The following is an 18,454-nucleotide window of genomic DNA, read 5'->3' as shown; positions in this document are numbered from 1 at the left end:
ACATTTTATGTAAATGTTACTGAATGTTAAATGGAATTTTTTATTAGGACAAGTTTCAAAATCAGGTGCCAGAGAAGAACGTAAAATTTTTCATAGTGGATACAGAAGCCACCTGAATTGCTCACCCATGTTGAGAAAATGAAATGTCCAGGAGTCGGGAACAGAGGAAGTTCTGAGGGAGGTGATCTACCTGACCCTCGCCCAAGCTAGTGGTGACTGACTTCCTGCTTTTCTGGCCAGGCAGCCAAGAAGCGGCTGGGTTGAGATGGTCCAGAGCAGAGAAGGAACTGAGGCGGTAGGGATGTCAACAGGGCTCCACATACCTCAGCCAAAAGAACCAGAGCAGTCCTGGCCGAGACAACAGCAACCGGCAGCCGGAAGGGAGAGCCTCTGTGCTGCCATGACAGGCAGAATAACACCCCACCCGAGATGTCCGCATCCTAACCCCAGAACCTGTGAACTTGTTACCTTGTGGGCAAAAGTGACTTTGCAGATGTGATTAAGTTAAGGATCTTAAGATGGTGAGATTATCTGAAGGGGCCCCATGTAATTAATCACAAGCGTCCTTAGAAGAGGGAGATGGAGAGTCAGAGAAGGAGACATGCTGGGGAGAACCAGAGGCCAGAGAGTAGAGAGACTGAAGAGACTCCATGCTGGCTTTGATGATGCAGGAAGGGGCCAGAAGCCAAGCAATGCTGGCAGCTGAAAAAATAGGTTCTCCCTTAGGCCATCCAGAGGGAATGCGACCCTGCCAGTACCTTGATTGTAGGGCTGGTCACCTCCAAAATTGCAAGATAATAAAAGGGTGTTGCTTTAAACCACTGTTGTTAGTAACTAGTTACAGCAGCCACAGGAAATGAGCACAGCTGCCAGGGGAGCTGCAGGGGAGGGGCTGCTAGCGATGGAGGCTGGGCAGAGGCAGGAAGGGACCCCAGAACAGCCAGTTTTAAAATTCTGCCAAGGCTTGGGAGCACAGCAGCTGCAGCCAAGTAGGAATTTTCCAGTCCTCTACATCTTCCTTCTCTGCTCGTTCTGACACAGAGGGGCCCTAAAAACCATGGCTGGTGAGATGGAAGAGGCAGAGGAGATGTGGTGCATAGGGAAAAAGAGAAAGAAGCAAGCACTCCTCCCCAAATGCAAGCCTCCAGGAGGGAGAAGCGCAACTTTAAAGCACGTTCAAAGTTTTGACCATCTCCAAAAACTAGCATTTCAATAACTGGATTGAGACTGTGTATATTGCCTGGGAGTCACTTGAAAAGTCACAGAGGACAAATAGCATGGCTGAGTCCATGCAAAGGAACAGTAGAAAGTGAGGACAAAGCCACACCATGATGACACTTGCAAGTGAAGCCTGTTCCCCATAAGGGGCACATTCTCTGTTTTCAGGGGAGTGGGCCACAGCTTCCACCAGCTTCTCAAAGGGGATTCTTGTATCTGCTGAGGTAAAGAATTATGAACACAGAGGAAGAGGTCAAGATTTGGGCTTGGAGAAGAGTTTGTATTCCAGCCTGCAGGGGAGTGGGGAGGGAATAACAAGAAGAAAAAGCAGAGGGGAAAAAAGACAAGATCAAGAGGGCTGGAGGACGTGGTGTTCTTCACACTGCTCACCTCCCCATGCAGGGCCAGGAGGGCGAGTGGGCGACAGGAAGAGAACCCACGGGCCACTGACGAGATCAACCAAGAGGTAATGCTGCCAGTGCAACCCTGCGGAAGATCGACCACCTGCGCCTCCTGGCCCGGCTTCTTTGGTGCCGCCCTCTTGCCTTGCTACCTGGGGCCTGAGGGAACTGGCAAGGCATGTTTGCACTGATATAAGTGAAGGCCCATGGGCTGCCCACTGAGGTCAGAGATGAACATTGCCAGTTCTGCACAGCTGCAAAGCACACATGGGAGGGGATCCACAGTCAGACCCCACAGACATTGACAGGAGGGATTCTTTGTGAGCCCCACCACCCTGCCCCACCACGTGCTAGATGCTTACATATACTATTCCTAGTCTTACAGCAATTCTGCCGGAGACATGTAGTAAATATGTCTATTCCATGAACAACCTAAATCAGACAATAAAAAACAAAATTTCATAAATATTGTTCAGACAATTGCACAGTAATCCCACTATATATTAAGCACTTACTATGAGTCAGATTCTGTTTCAATTAGTAGAAGTATGTGGCCAGCCATGAGAATTAGAGACCAAAACTATGGTGGTTTAAGCACACAAGAGTTGAAAATAAACTCTTATTTATATAAACAAGAAAATAAACTTTACTATACAAGAGTTGGGATGGCAATATAGGGCTGGCACTCCAAAAAGTGGCAAGGGCACAAGGCACCACAATCCTTTCATCTTTTTCTCTCCCATCCTCAGAGCTGGCTTCTGTTCTCCAGATTACTTCATGTTCCAATAGAGCTGCTGGAGCTCCAGCCATCATGTCCTCATTCCCAATGGCAGATAAGGCAAAAATGACTCTTTGCAACTGAGTCAGCAATTTACAGAGTAAATTCCTCTATGTCTCAAACAACAATTTCACTTAGATCTTGGTCATGAGACTACCCCCACTGCAAGGAAGGCTGGGAAATGCAGTCTTTATTGCAGGCAGTCCCATACTCAAACAAAAATGCAGCTCTGTTACTGAGGAAAATAAAATGAGCAGTCTCTGCCCATAGGCTCTTAATTATAATGTAAGAGTAACCCAATGAAAAGAGCATTGATATCCCACTTACAGCCGCTCAGGGAGCTCAGGGCAGAGGCCAAGCAGACCTCACACTAGGCCCAACTGATGCCCAGCTTCTCACCTTTTTCCGCTTTGCCTTTGTGCCACCAGACAAATTGAGGCCGTCCTGGAAGCACAGACAGGAGGTGGAGACAGAGCCCTTCCACAGTGTTCGCTCTGTGGTGATGCCAAACCCTCCATCAAGAGGGCATGGAGGATGTGTGCTCCACTGTACTCCAAGGAGTGAACCCTGAGGTCCATGAGTTTTGGGAGTGTGTGTGTGTGCAGGTATGTATGTCTGTGTGTGTACTGTGTCTGTGTGTTTTAGCGTGAGTGTGGGTATGTATGCGTGGGGGGGTGTGTCTATGTGTGTTGTGTGTGTGTTTCAGTGTGAGTGTGGGTGTGTACATGTAGGTATGTGTGTGTATGTTGTGTGTCTGTGTGTTTCAGTGTGAGTGTGGGTGTGTAATGTAGGTGTGTGTCTGTGTGTGTTGTGTGTCTGTGTTTCAATGTGAGTGTGGGCATGTACGTGTAGGTGTGTGTTGTGTGTCTATATGTTTCAGTGTGAGTGTCATTGTGTATGTGTAGATGTGTGTGTAGTATGTCTGTGTGTTTCAGTGTGAGTGTGGTTGTGTACATGTAGGTGCGTGTGTCTCTGTGTGTTGTGTGTGTGTTTCAGTGTGTATGTGTGCATGTGTGGTGGTGTGTGTGTGTTGTGCATCTGTGTTTTTTGCTGTGAATGTGGATGTATACATGTAGGTGTGTGTGTCTGTATATTTCAGTGTGAGCGTGGATAGGTATTTGTCTCTGTGTGTTGTGTGTCTGTGTTTCAGTGTGAGTGTGACTGTGTGTGTAGGTATGTGTATGTGTTGTGTGTCCGTGTGTTCGGGTGTGAATGTGGCTATGCAGCAAGTGTGTCTGTGAGGGAAGGCTGAGCAGGGGTGTCAGGAAAGAGGCCCTGGCTTCCTGGTTCCTGGCATCCCCTGGAGGCACATGAGGAAGCCTCGAAACAGGCCTTGGGTGTGCCCAGGGCTCCTCCCCGGGTTCCCACACAGGAGCCATCACTGCACATTTTTATATCGCATCTTCCCAAAAGACACCATAACAGGCCTTCTAGGAGTCGAACATAACCGCGCTAAGCCTGCATTCTGTGTGCCGTGGGACACAAGCTCCAGCCTCCACCCACCAATGGCTTCTTCCTTCTCTAACTGGCAGCCAAGTCTGGGGACTCCCATCAGGTCCCCAGGATGGGACCTTTAGGAGACCAGAATGTCCAACCAGAAAGCTCCCTGTGTCTCACACCTGAAGCTTCCTCGCCACTGCCTCCTCCTCCAAAACATGCAAGTCCAGCGGAGGCCACTCTAGGACTTGTCGGTACTGGGGAATCGTCGGTGTCAGAGTTGACTCTCCCTCCCTTCACACCTTTCTGTAGGGTGCCTCTGCTCCTTTGTCCTCTAAGGGAGGGGATTTTCCAAAACTCATCTCCAGGAACCAGGCTGGGGGAGAGTGGCTTCCGGTGCAGGCGGCCCCTCCCCACAGTGCTCATCCCCCACTGCTCACCTATGAATGCGCCAGTCCTGGCATCCAGTCTCCCCGTGTCTCCAGCAGCTACCATCCTCCAGGACTCCCAGGGGCCCTCGCCTGGCTCCCACCAAGACAATGCTGGGTCCGCAGAAGCCTGTGTGTTGCTGAGGGAGCAGCCCCTCAAAAGAGAAAATGTGTGTGTTAGCCTGTGTGTGTGTGGCATGAACTTATGCAAAAACCATTGCACAGTCTCTTGCTGCTCTCCCCTCGAGTTCAGCTGCTGATGAAGGGGGAGGAGGAGGAGAGGAGAGCTGTGGGTGTCCACCACCAGCTGCTCTTAAATCCTGCCAGGGCAGGTAGGGTCAGTGTGATTCGACTTGTCCCTGAGGAGTACAGAGAACACTCTTCCTGTTCCTCTGCAGCTGAAGGATGATGGCTGAGCCCTGGCAGGCCCTACGGCTCCTGTTGGCCATTCTATTGACTCTGATGGCCCTCCCCTACCAAGCAAGGAAGAAAACCTTTCTAAGCATCCATGAAGTGATGGCAGTAGAAAACTATGCGAAGGACAGCTTGCAGTGGATCACCGACCAGTATAACAAGGAAAGTGATGACAAGTACCACTTCAGGATCTTCCGAGTCCTTAAAGTCCAGAGGCAGGTGAGTGTATGACTTCCCGCCTCTCCCCAGGCCTGATACGCCCACATCGGGTGGCCACTGGTGTCAGGAATAGTCCCACTCAAGGGAAATTCAACCTTGCTTAGCTTGATGTGAGCACTTTAAGAGAAGCATAAATTCACTAGGGTGATGAAGTTAAGGCACTTAAACAAAACCCAGGACCAGGGATCCTCAGCACATTACATCCCAAGGGCCAAATCTGCCTGCCGCCCACTTTTGTAAGTCGTGTTCTTGTGACCTAGCCATGAGCATGCCTGTGCTTTGTCTGCCACTGCTTGCTGCTGCCACACTCATGCCGAACTGAGTAGTTACAGAGACCACATGGCCAATAAAACGTAAGATGTTTACTATGTAGCCCTTTACGGAAAAAGTTTACAGACCCCTATCCAGAACCACTAGCGTCACTTGCATTACCCAAGGGATAGATTTGCCCAGGGGGAAAGTTCATGTTTCTGATGGTTTCTGGTTAATTCTCTTGGAATGACAAAAACAATCATGAGTCAAATAGAGGAGAGAGGAGCCCGCTAATCCGCCCAGGACCAGCTCCTTGCCCTTGGACGTGGGGTAGCGGAGCCCCCAGGCACAGAAACCACAGACAGGGGAGAAGGAGACAAGCTGTGCCTCCCCCACGCCTGGCGCCCACAGATCACTGACCACCTGGAGTATCACCTGAACGTGGAAATGCAGCGGACCACCTGCCAAAAGCCAGAGACCACAAACTGTGTCCCCCAGGAAGGGGAGCTTCACAAGGTATTGGGTAAAAGCACTTTAACGTAGACAGAAGTCCTTTTCAGTGAGGTTTTTCTGTGGCTTTAGAATGAGTTGGGAAGAATTAATTGGAATTTACTCAAGCTGGCTTGAAAAGAATGCATGGGTAACACCTCCTTCCTCAGAGAGGGAAAGCAAAGGTGGAGACAGCCGGGATGCTGCTCCTTTGTTGCTGGAAGGAGTGTGAGGAGGCTGAACATGTCCAGAGAGAGGAGTTGAGGTGGCCGAGCTGCAGGGGCACACTCTGGGGCGAGGGAAGCAGACAATTCCTAATATTTGAGCAGCCTGTGGGAGGGACCTGGCAGGTGCGCTGACTGAATACCTCAGAGTCAACATGACAAGGCCACGCAAGTGCTGGGCTCCTGTCCTCTCTCATTTCATCCAGCCGTCTTCATCCAGGGGGAGGAGGAGGTGAGGAAACAAGTTCAGAAATGATTTGACTGGTGGGTGAGGGTGGGTGAGGGGCACAAACTTGCATGCATGTGCTCTGCTGGGAAGCCACCACCCCCGAAGGCAGCTCCAGCTCCAACAGGCCTTCATCCCACCTGGCACTGGCCCATCTGTGGGAGATGGTGCAATGGACAGATGGATGAAGAAATGAAGCAAGGCTGCATGCACTGAGGGAGAGGAAGCAAAGTCAGGAAGTAAAGATGGATGGGTGGATGGAAGGAGGGATAAATGGAAGAATGAATGGAGATGGATGAGGGATGAATGGAAGGATGGATGAATGGGTTGATGGGTGGACAGATGGGTAAATGGATGGATGGGGGATGGATTGAAGGATAAATGGATGGACAAATGGATGGATGGACATATGGGTAGATGAATGGAGGGATAAATAGATGGTTGGAAGAATGGGTGGATGAATAAATGGAGCCAAGAGAGGACAAATAAGGGAAGAAGTGAAGTTTAAAAAAATGAGTAAAAATGAAGAGGGAAAAAAGAATCAGCAGTACCTATGGTGAATATGGGCTGCGCAGACACTTTATTTCTAAATATCTTGTTTGATATTTATTTTGATTTCAGCCGCTTGATAGTAACATTGCTGGGATCATTCCAGAAAATGTCCTTCTGTTTGTGGTCAAATAGGATTGTAGGGGTGGAGAGGTGGTAGCCTTTTCTCCATCTTCGTGTCTTACATCCTCTTCCTTCTCCTTTTAAATTTCACCTGGCGTCTTTTAAAATATTGCCTTTGTTTTTTGTTTTAGCAAGTCAACTGCTTCTTCTCAGTGTTTGCTGTACCCTGGTTTGAACAGTACAAAATTCTGAACAAAAGCTGCAGCAGTGACTAGGTGTCCTGGAGCGTACAACTGTGGCCACTGCATGTGAGAGAATCCTGCAATGGGCAATAATCTTTAATATAGGCAATAAATGTTTGTCAACATATTCTCCTAAGATCGTGATTCCACTTTTTTTCTTTTTTCTTTTATCCAAATTCTTCAGCTCATAGTAATAATCTGAAAGTCTGCTGGGCCAGGGCAGTTTGGGGGTCCAAATGAGGTGACCTACATTATTCCTGACCTTATCACCTATGCCTTCATGGTAGCAGAACTTCAATTTCATTCTCATATCAGGCAAGATTTTAAGATTCTTTAGATTTTAAAATAGTATGGAGAAACTGAGAAGCAGAATAAGGAGAGGGAAGAAGCTCAAAGCAACTGAACAGCCAAGAGACATTTGCAAGTATGGCCTGTGATGGCACCTCTGAGGGGCCCAATGAAGATCACCCTCTCTCCTTGCCTAAAGTGTGAAATAAGAAGAAATCACCAAAGAACTAAGAAAGACAAGGCCTTTGCTACTGATACGATAACCAGGTTGAGAGATGTGCCTTATTTTTACAAGCAAGTGCACTTTCTAATTGCAAACTCCAGAATTAGACTTCTGCCCCCTTGCACGAGCAACACTGGACCAAACTAGGTCTGTCTATAAATAAGTTCCTCTCCTAGAGGAGCAAAGGGACATATGTGCTCCCTGTGAAGGAGGCAGACCTGGTGACAATGCCCAGTTCATTCTTCCCAAACAGACCAGTCAGATTAATCCCAGCAGGAGAGGAAGTCCTGAGGACAGGGAGAAGCCAGGAGTCCTCTGTTCAAGGGGCTTTCTTTCCACAGAAGGCACAGCAGCCATGGGAGGAAGCATCCCCCAACTCCACAGCCTGATTCAAGGTCTCAGATGATGTCACCGGGCTTACCCCACTCCACTTCCTCCTCCATGTGGTTGCAGGGAGGCTGCCAGCAGCTCAATGGGTTAGGTGTGTCCTCCTTCACATCCAGTAAGAAAGGGAGGAAGATCTTGTTCCCAAGAGCTCAAGCAAAAGCCTTGGGTTTAATACAACAGGCGAGGTCTAGGGACATCATAGCAAACACACACACACACACATACACACACACACACACACGGCATTACGGCATTCATTTCCCTGCGGGGAGAGGGAGTTGGGGTATTTATCCAACAGTTCAGTTCCCATCAGTATTGGCTCTTAGGGGGCATGAATTCCCTAGTACCTCCTGCCTGAGGCAGCTCCAGGGCAGAGTAAGCGGCAGAGACGGTGCACAGATAAAAGGGCACAGGGAAGTCAAGCTGGCATGCACAGAAAGTGCGAGATTTGAGAGACTATAGGCAGAGCACCAACAGGAGAGCTCCTGCATGTGTGAACTGTGAGCTGAGATGCACGTCAGCAACACCAGTTCTCCCCAAGATGGGATGGGCTTTGAAAGAACAAATAATTTATTTTTGGCTTTTACTCTCCCTGTTGAAGTGCTGGAATGCCCAGAACCCTGTTTCAGCGGGGCCCAGGTGGGGTTTCCCTCCACCAACTGCCTGGGATGATGCTAACCTACAATGTCTTCATCTTTAACTGAGAATAACAGTACCTACTCCTTGAGGCAGTTGTAAAGATTGATGATGATAATGCATATAAATTGCTTAACACAGTGCCTAACACGAAGCAGGCATTCAAATAAATATTAACCATTAGGAAGAATGCTGGCAGTGGCAGTGGTAGTAATTTAATACCAGTCAACAGTCAACACTTTCCTGACATTTTTTGCTATGGTGTCCCCAAGGCAGGCATTACTATTCTTGGGGAGATTAAAAAGAGAAGGTGGAACATTTATGCCCATTAATCTCTTGGATTTCTCAGCCAACGTTGTGGGGGCTTTCTTAGAAGTTTTTCTAAAAATTAGTATATATTTCCAGGAAGTTACAAAGGTAGTAGAGAGAAGTCCTCTGTGTCCTTCCTCTAGTTTCCCCTAATGGTTACATCTTATCACATCATAGGAAAATATCACAATTAGGAAGCCAACATTGGTACTGTGTGTGTGCCATTTAGTCACACGTGTACATTCGTGTAACCAGCACCATGCTCAAGACACAGCACTGCTCCATCACCGGAGAGCTCTGCTGTGCTGCCTCCCTGTACTCAGCCAGGGCCTGGGTGCCCACTCCTGTCTCAATGCTGGCTCAGGCCCACCATTCCTGTTTGCTAGTTATGAAAGCAAGGTGAGCGGGTGGGGTGGGAGAGTTCATTTTAAAAAATTCAAAGTAATGCCATAAAGTTTGGTAAAACATTATAAAAAGAATAGAGTGTCAATATGAAATTGTGTTTAAAGAGATAGAAATACACATTGGGTAGAGTGTGCACTGCTCAGGTGAGAGTTGTGCCAAAATCTCAGAAATCACCACAGAAGACGTTATCTATGTAACCAAACAGCACCTGTTCCCAAAAACCCATTGAAATAAAGTATTAATAACAATAATAATAAGAGATGACTCTAAAGTTGGAAAGCAAAAAAAAGATAGAAATAGTACAATTAGACCATATAAATAAAAGATGTTCAAAAAGTAAGAACTTAGAGGTTGAACAAGATTTAAATCTATAAGTAAGTAACATTAGAAAAACAAATTAGGTAAAAAACAAACAATGTTTAAAAGTCTTGAGCAAAAAATAGCTAAAGGCTAAACGTAAGCACATCCTATTACCAACTAACTCTTAGGCATATATCCAATAGAAACACATGTATGTGGCCAGGCACGGTGGCTCATGCCTGTAATCCCAGCACTTTGGGAGGCCGAGGCGGGTGGATCGCCTGAGGTCAGGTGTTTGAGACCAGCCTGGCCAACATGGTGAAACCCCATCTCTACTAAAAATACAAAAGCATTTAGCTGGGCATGGTGGCAGGCACCTGTAATCCCAGCTACTTGGGAGGCTGAGGCAGGAGAATCACTTGAACCTGGGAGGCAGAGCCAAGATCGTGCCACTGCACTGCAGCCTGGGCAACAAGAGTGGAACTCTGTCTCACAAAAAAAAAAAAAAAAAAAAAAAGAAAAGAAAAAGAAAAAAAAGAAAAGAAAAGAAGTACATGTAATGTGTCCAGCATTAGACAGGCACACTCATGCTTGTTAATAGCTATTGTTCTTAGAAGCTGAAAACGACCCAAAAGTACATTATCAGTACAATAGATAAATTGTGGTATATTTACACAAAGCAATTCTATACAATAAAGAAAGTGAACTATAACTACACACGACCACACAGATGTATTGAATTCAAGAAGCCAGAGACAAAAGAATATATATTGTATGACTCTATTTCTAAAAATGCAACCAACAAGCTGTGTTAAGTTAGGATGTTAGAATCTGGACAGAGGCTGCCTTTGGAGGCTCTTCATCTATAAAGTGGAGAAAAAGTTACCATTTCGTAGGGTGGTCATGATGATCAAATAGGATAATGTGGGCAGCAGGCCAGTGCTGGTCACCCAGTCAGCCCTCAATTAGCTTAGATTTGCAGGACTGGGTGCTTTCTGGCCTTTTTGTTTTTGCGATGTTTGTGGGGAGGTTGTTTTTGTGGGGTTTTTTGCGCAGGAATTCCACCTCCTTTAACTCTCTTCCTCCATCCTCTCTTCTCCCTCAGGCCTTGCTGTCAAGTTTGAGGTTCTTGCTCTGTGTTTATTCTTCCCCTTTAGCAATACTCCCTCAAGTTGCCATTATGACCAGCTGGTGGCACTGGTGCCTGGGAAGAGGCTGAATGGTCAAGTGGTACAATAGGCACACTGTCAGCCATTGTCTGTGGCTATTAGACCATTTCTGGTCTAACAAGCACCTTCTCTAATCGACTGTCAGCCAGAGAAGAGGAGAAAACACAGGTCTTATTTTAGCAGCCATCAGAACATGGGAGGCTCAATGACTCAGTGTGCAGAAAAGAGTTCGCACGGCCCGCCTGAACTGCTGTCCTTAGAAAGGCTGCTTGCAGGCTGGGCGCGGTGGCTCACGTTTGTCATCCCAGCACTTTGGGAGGCTGAGGCGGGTGGATCACCAGGTCAGGAGATCAAGACTATCCTGGCCAACATGGTGAAACCCTGTCTCTACTAAAAATACAAAAAAATTAGCTGGGCGTGGCAGTGCACGCCTGTAGTCCCAGCTACTAGGGAGGCTGAGGCAGAAGAATTGGTTGAACCTGGGAGGCGGAGACTGCAGTGAGCCAAGATCATGCCACGGCACTCCAGCCTGGCGACAGAGCGAGACTTCGTCTCAAAAAAAAGAAAAAAAAAAAAAGAAAGAAAGGCTGCTTGCAAGGCTGGCCTTGGATGGAGTTTGAGAACTTGGAGAGTCAACAGTTCCCTACACTGATAGAAAACTTTTCCTGCATGAGAAGAGGACCTCAGTGTGTCTACATTCTCTGTACAGCAATGAGGTTGACATTGAACCCCTGCTATCCTCTGGGAGTCTGGAATTTCGGCACGTGCCAGGCAGAGACTACCTTCATGACCAGCCCCCGGTAAAAACCCTGGCTGCTGGGTCTTAAGGAGATTGCTTGTGACACATACTGCCACAGCTCACTTCTGGGGGAATTGAGCGTGCTCTGTGTCATGGCACCGAGAGAGAACTCTGGAAGCTCCTGGCTGGTTTTCTCCTGACCTAGCGCCATGCACCGTTTGCCTTTGCTGGTTTCACCCTGTGTCCCACTGCTGTCATATCACAGCCATGAGAATGACTCTAGGCTAAGTCCTGTGAGTCCTCTAGTGAGTCACTCAATGTGAATTTGGTATTGGGAATCTCAGACACACTCACAAAAATGTGTGTGAGTCACAGTGTTGTGTGTGTGCTGGGAAGAAATAGGGCTCCCCACACTAGGGTCAGAGCTCAGGGACATGCTAAATTCAGAAAAGCCATAGAGAGGTGGGGTGGTGTAGAAAGAATGATGAGGTTTCCCCAGTGATTATGAACATTCTGTTCTAATTGCATCAGCTGGGTGGGTGCAGTAGCTCACACCTATAATCCCAACACTTTGGGAGACTGAGGCAGGAGGATTACTTGAGCCCAGGAGTCCATGACCAGCCTAGGCAACAAAGGGAGATATTGTCTCCACAAAAAAATGTGTTTTAAAAAATTAGCTGGACAAAGCGGTGTGCACCTGTAATCTCAGCTACTTGGGAAGCTAAGGTGAAAGAATCACTTGAGCCCGGGGAAGTCAAGGCTTCAGTGAGCTCCACTTCAGCGGAGGCTTCAGTGATTGTGCCACTTCTCTCCAGCCTGGGCAACAGAGCAAGACTGTGTCTCAAAAAAAAAAAAAGAAAGAAAGAAAGGAAAAGAAAGAAAAGATTGCACCAACCCCTGAAGACCACTGAATGTGTGTGCGAGTGAGTGTGCATGTGCTTGACATGTAGGAGTGAGTGGGTGGGCGGGTGGATGAGTGTGTGAGGCTGTTAAAGTGAGTGTGCATGTATGTGAGTGGTGAGAGTGTGAGGGTGTCGTGAGTGTGAGCATTGTGTGTGTGGGTTGTGAAGGTAAGTATGTGCATGTGTGTGTACGTGTACACTCGTGTGTGTGTGCATGTGTGTGTGTGCATGTGTAATAAGACCCCAATGAGGGAGACATGATCCTTTACAGTTTAATAACAGCCAGTGCACAACTCAATCATCTGAGCCCTCATCCGAGGTTTCTGCCCACATGCTTGGCCTCCAGACAGGAATTGTTCCAGAGCTGGAAATAGTTTATCCAGGGCATGGTGTATATCAAAGACTCGCAAATTAAACTCTGTGGAAGAAGAAAGAAAACAGACTTTGGGGGAAGTATTTTTCAAAGGCAAGCAACAGGCGCCTGTTCCCCAGGTCTGTCCCTGTGGCTGCTCATGAACCCCGTGGGCAGAGAGGGGAGCTGCCCACAGTCAAGGGTAGAAACAGAAAGGACGGCCAGTCTGGAACAGGAATGTCACCCTGTCTTCCCCCTACCCAGCCACTTGGGACCCACAGCAGGTGAACCTGGAGTCTACGGCCTGGCAGGACCCTGTCATGTGGGCCAGGCAGGCCAGCAAGGAGCAATAGCATCGTTACCTCCTCCTGCACCTCCCCAGGCATGGGGGAGCCCCTTGTATCTGCCAGCTTCCAAGGGGTGCCACTCACAGACCAGGAAAAATAGAAGGGAACAAGGAGGAAATTGGACAACCTTAGAGACCTGGAGAGGGAGAAAGAAGACAGAAGAAGGACCCCAAGGAAAGGGAACCACTGCTTTCACGCAGAGGGTCTGGGGAGCAGGCCAGGTTGGAGAAGGGTCCAGGCGACCAGAGGCCTGGGTGCAGGGCTGTACCAGCCCAAATATAAAGCCTCCCTCCTTCACCCAGGTGCCTCAGGAGGTGCCAGACAGCCCCAGGGCTGGGCCGCAGCTGGCCCCAATCCACACAAGTGGCAAAACTGCAAACTTCTAGCTGTTGCTTTTTAAAAGGTTCACTTCACAAGTCCCTTTGGGATGACTTCCACTACACACCTTTCTCAGCTTCTTGCTTTGCAGGGGGCAGGAAGAATTGCTCGTGTCATTCCTCTTGCATTTGGTCCGGCCAATCTTCACAGTGACTACATACTCCACTCCCGTCGTCAGCTGCCGAGAATCAGTTGTGCTGTTAGTGTGGACTCCAAGCATCCAGTGGCTGACCCTCTCCTGGAGAAGCTAGGACTGAGAGTAAAGCTCCCAGAGCCACAGTTCTTGTTCGCGGAGCTTACCCACCAAAAGCATGGCTCCCTTCTCCTTACTTCTGGCTGGAGGGAGGGCAATGGCAGCCAAAGCCCCTGGTCATAGGTTGGTTTTGCTGCAGCAGCCACAGAAAGCTTCTCACCTGCCTCCGTTCCATCCTCAGGACAGAAGAGGCAACATCAAGCTGGGTTGCCTGGCCACCACAGGCCACTCCCAGGCTGGCAGATGTGGCCTTCAAAATGCAACAGAGCCAGCATCTTGTCCCCACCCCCCCAGTCCCTTCTGCCATTTCCTCTGTCTCTACTATCCTTCCTGACCAACCTAGTGGAAGGCAGCTTAGCAATACAGTTAAAAACAGTTTGGGAATCGAATTGATTTGGGGCATGCATTTTCCATTTAGTGACTGTGACCTTGAGCAAGTTACTTAGCATCCTCAGCTTTTTCACTTACAAACTACAAACCACAATTGTGCCTGCTCCTGGAGTTGTTATGTGGGCTAAATGGAAGCTTGCATTTCCCTGAATGCATAAAATAAATTTTAAATATTTTCATAATTATAAGTTATTACATCTTTTAGCAAAGTGTCTGCAGCGTTACTTTGAAGCAGATTCAGTGTTAGGAGAGTGACAGAACACAAAATCTGGCTTTACCCCCTGCAGACTCTGTAAATTTTACTGAATCTCAGTTTCCTCATCTAGGAAATGAGGAGAATAATGCCAGTTTCCTCCTAGCGTGTACAGAAATGAAGGAAGGAGGCATGGTGGGTACACGAGCCATGGAGAACGCATGCCAGGGATTTCCCCATGGCTCTTTCACTTGTGATCAAGTGTGAGGCCATGAAGCCTGCAGGGGTTGGAGCCTGGAAAAGCCCTTGTGGGCAGGGAGGTCCTACGCCCAGAAGGGAGACTAACAGAGAGCTTGGGGGTTACGGCTCCCTGTCGGGTTCTGAGCTGGATTCCTGAGTAGATATGTGGATTAGTGGATCTTCACTGGTGCAGGAGAAGCTCTGGGAGGCTCCCTGTTGCCTTGCCCTGTCACTGGTCAAGCCCAGTGAGAGGGCTTGGTCATCTCTGGGGTGGTGACTGAGGCAGAGAGTGCCCACACTGCTCCTGGGAGGAAGACACCCTTAGCAAACAATGGGACAGGGCAGCAGGGAGCCTAGGCCTGAGGGCAGTACCAGCCTCCCTGCACCCAAGCATGTGGGGGCCATCCATGCATGGGCATTTGCAGGGCTGCCCCAGGCATGGTCACACTGACCTTCAGCACGCTCAGAATGTAAGAAAAAACTAAACCACCCGTCATCACTGTAACTGACATTCCAGTGTGCAAAGTGTTATTCGTTATTAGACTTATTTGTTCGATAATGACAGGAGTAGTCATAATAACAGCAAAGATTTTTTACAAGTGCTACCAGATGTTGGCACTGTGCTAAGTACTTCCCTCCTGTTCTGAGCCACTTTGCAGGTGAAGAAACTGAGGTCTAGAGAGTCTGGATGTCACTTGACCAAGAGCCTCAGTTGGGAGGAGCTGGGCGTGAAGCCCCAGAGGCACCTGGCAGCCCTCCACGCCTGCTCTTGTCCCCTCTGTGAGGTGTAAGGACAGACACAATGGTCATATGGGTGTGGGGATGCCCAGAGGCCCATGCCAAGATCACCCAGCTACCAGGAGGCACGCCTGCTCTGCCTGCTTATCAATGTGAATGACATCAAATGCTCATCATTATTCTTTAACAGCTAACTTAATGGTGATGGATTGATTTCACAAGGCAAGCCTCCTTGGGGTCTTAACCAATTGTGGAAGAACCAAGAACCAAATGGGCAACATCGTCATCTTGTGGTAGAAGTGCCTCACTGAGCCGGCCTGCGGGACAGTCTGCATTGGGATGAGGATTTGACCTATGCTGACTGGTCCTCCCCACCCTGCCCTCCCGCCTTGCCGGTTCTCTCTGTTGCAGCTGCCTTACTCTCTGGCGAGAGAGCTTTCCCATAGCCAGTTGTGTTTTCCCAAATCTAGCTAATTGAACTAGGACGTAGCATTGTTGCTGCCCCAACTTCTACAGTCAGCCCTCTGTACTTATGAGCTCCATATCTGTGGATGCAAACAACCGTGCATCAAAATATTCAGGAAAAAAAAATGTATGGTTGCCTGTATACTGAACATTTTTTCTTGTAATTATTCCCTAAACAGTACAGTATAATAATTATCTACATAGCATTTACACTGTACCAATTATTATAATTAATCTAGAAATGATTTACCATATGTGGGAAGATGTGCATAGGTTATGTGGAAACACTATTCCATTTTACATAAAAGACTTGAGAATCCATGGATCCTGAGGGGTCCTGGAACCAATTCCTCATGGACACCAAGGGGACTGTATAGTTTATTATCTGACCTTGAGGAAATGTTGTACCAATAAAAGGGGTTCCCTAACAACTTTTCTTTCTTCTATTATCCTCCAACTGATATATTTCAGAGAAATTTTATATGTAAAACAGAAGGTGAGGTGATCTGGCTGAACCCTATCTCTCACATCCCCTCCACTTCCAGAATAAACCCTCTGTATAATTTGAAGTTTGTATAACACAGAACACCCAGTTTTGAATTTTACAACCCTACACATTGAAAAAATATTGGGGGCTACAGGCCTACAGAGAATATTTGTATTTTGCCAAATGAGAACTTTAAAGGGAGCAAAATTATCCTTGCTGTCACTCCGGCAGGGTCAAATATCAGAATGAAAGGCATTTCTTCCCAAGGAAAAAGAGTTGGCCAGGTGTGGTGGCTCACGCCTGTAACTCCGGCACTTTGGGAGGCCAAGGTGGGCAGATCACCTGAGGTCAGGAGTTCGAGACCAGCTTGGCTAACATGGTGAAAACTGGTTTCTACTAAAAATACAAAAAATTTCGCCAAGTGTGGTGGTACGTACCTGTAATCTCACCTACTTGGGGGGCTGAGGCAGGAGAATCGCTTGAACCTGGGAGGAGGAGGTTGCAGTGAGCCAAGATCATGCCATTGCACTCCAGCGTGGGCAACAAGAGCGAAACTCCATCTCAAAAAAAAAAAAAAAAGAGTTTAATCCTCAGTGAACACTTTTGCCTCTAAGTGTATTGGAGTTAGAGTTCATGCCAGTCCTTAGGAAAGCATTTTGGAAGCATGGCTAAGGACATTCTGGGATCTGAACAACTCTACAATGTACCTGCTACAAGTGAAGATGCTTCCCACTTGGGACCTCACAGAGGACCACCGCTTGGTTCTCTTGGGAGACACCCCAGAATCCTCACATGTCTGAACTGGCAAGAACAGGGCCTGCTGATGTCTGGGGAGAGCAAGGTACAAACCTGCATCTGACTTCGAATTAGCTTCTGGACTCGATATAAGTAGGTGTCGTTGCTGGCATTGTTGTAGGATTGAATGAAGAAGTTGAGTGTCGAATTCATGTTCTTCTTGCTCATGAGCTTCTGCTGGAAGCCCTCCCACCTTTGGAAGTGACCCAGCTTGGCTGACAGGACCAGGGCAATCAGCAGCAGCAGGGGGTTTCTCCAGCATCCGATCCCCATGTCTACAGCCTCAGAAACCTTCTTCCCAACTGCACCTTCCAGGGTGTGGTGGTGCCACGCTGTAGTTCACTCATTCTCCCACCATAACCCTCACCAACATAGGCTTTCCTGGGGGATGGCCTGCCTGCATTTAAACAGAGATTCAGACCTGAACCTTGTCACTCGCTTTCCAGCCAGTTCATTTTCTACCCATTTACACCACCCATTCAGTTCTTTGGTGATCCAGGCAAGCAAAATTTTTAAACACCTGCCAAGGCGTGCAAGCCCCTCTCCCTGCCTTCACATGTCTCTGGGAAGAAAGGCCCCAGAACAGCCCCTACAGTGCTCTGCAATAAGAGCTGGGGTTGTAGATAGAGAAGCATCACTTACAGGAAGGGAGGCGGCCTTACGGAGAAGGTAATATCTGAACTGAGATATAAGGAAGCAGTCATATGGAGCAAGGAGTGGTACATTATTCTTACCTTCCTTGGGTTCCAACTGTCTTACAAAGCCACCACCTGTTCCCTGTGCTTCCTTTAGAGACACGTTCTCCTTGCTCACCTGCCGCCCGCCCACCACAGATTTCTGCCTGCAGGATCCCCCTATACCTGCAGGCCCTGCACTGGCTTTTGCTATCTTGTTGTGACCCTAGTGGAGCTTTGTGAGGTAATTGCAGCCTCCCTATGAGGGAGGAATAAGCTGTGAGCCCCATTTAGAAATTATCCTCAGACCCCTGAAGATTAGGTGTCACTTACCCCCAAAAGCCCATGAATGCCCTATTTTAAAAACATTTGCTGGCTGGGCGTGGTGGCTCACGCCTGTAATCCCAGCACTTTGGGATGCTGAGGTGGGTGAATCACCAGAGATCAGGAGTTCGAGACCAGCCTGGCCAACATGGTGAAACCCCATCTCTACTGAAAATACAAAATTAGCTGGGTGTGGTGGCATGTACCTGTAGTCCCAGTTACTTGGGAGGCTGAGGCAGGAGAATCACTTGAACCCAGGAGGTGGAGGCTGAAGTGAGCCGGGCTGGTGCCTCTGCACTCCAGCCTGGGTGACAGAGCGAGACTGTGTCTCAGAAAAAAAAACAAAACAAAAAAACACCCTAAATGGAATCCTACCAGAAAAAAATATTAGTGGAATAGTTGATGAAATGTGAATAAAATCTGCAGATTAGTTAATAGTATTGTGTGAATGTTGATATTCTAGTTTTTACCGTTGTACTGTGATTGTATAATATCTTAACATTTGGGGAAGTGGAATGAA

At 48.0% G+C, this 18,454-nt stretch overlaps 2 protein-coding genes across 2 annotated transcripts; one reads left to right on the top strand and one right to left on the bottom strand.

Annotated features, from left to right (window-relative positions):
* Nucleotides 1-4,602: 4,602 nt before the first annotated feature.
* On the top strand, nucleotides 4,603-7,067 carry CST11 (cystatin 11). The gene is made up of 3 exons (XM_525284.6): nucleotides 4,603-4,895; nucleotides 5,559-5,663; nucleotides 6,890-7,067. Exons 1-3 carry the CDS (start codon nucleotides 4,668-4,670, stop codon nucleotides 6,971-6,973), a joined length of 417 nt encoding a protein of 138 aa, XP_525284.5. The 5' UTR covers nucleotides 4,603-4,667; the 3' UTR covers nucleotides 6,974-7,067.
* Nucleotides 7,068-12,556: 5,489 nt separating this feature from the next.
* CSTL1 (cystatin like 1) lies at nucleotides 12,557-17,812 on the bottom strand. The gene is made up of 4 exons (XM_016937550.3): nucleotides 17,671-17,812; nucleotides 16,991-17,333; nucleotides 13,443-13,553; nucleotides 12,557-12,716 (listed from the first exon to the last, which is right to left on the bottom strand). The coding sequence occupies exons 2-4, from the start codon at nucleotides 17,207-17,209 to the stop codon at nucleotides 12,609-12,611; spliced, it is 438 nt and encodes a 145-aa protein (XP_016793039.1). The 5' UTR covers nucleotides 17,210-17,333; nucleotides 17,671-17,812; the 3' UTR covers nucleotides 12,557-12,608.
* Nucleotides 17,813-18,454: the final 642 nt, after the last annotated feature.

This window comes from Pan troglodytes, chromosome 21, assembly GCF_028858775.2.
Source record: "Pan troglodytes isolate AG18354 chromosome 21, NHGRI_mPanTro3-v2.0_pri, whole genome shotgun sequence".
Classification (NCBI taxonomy): Eukaryota; Metazoa; Chordata; class Mammalia; order Primates; family Hominidae; genus Pan; species Pan troglodytes.
Note: the sequence above shows the minus strand (reverse complement) of the source record. Positions and strands in the feature narration are given on the sequence as shown.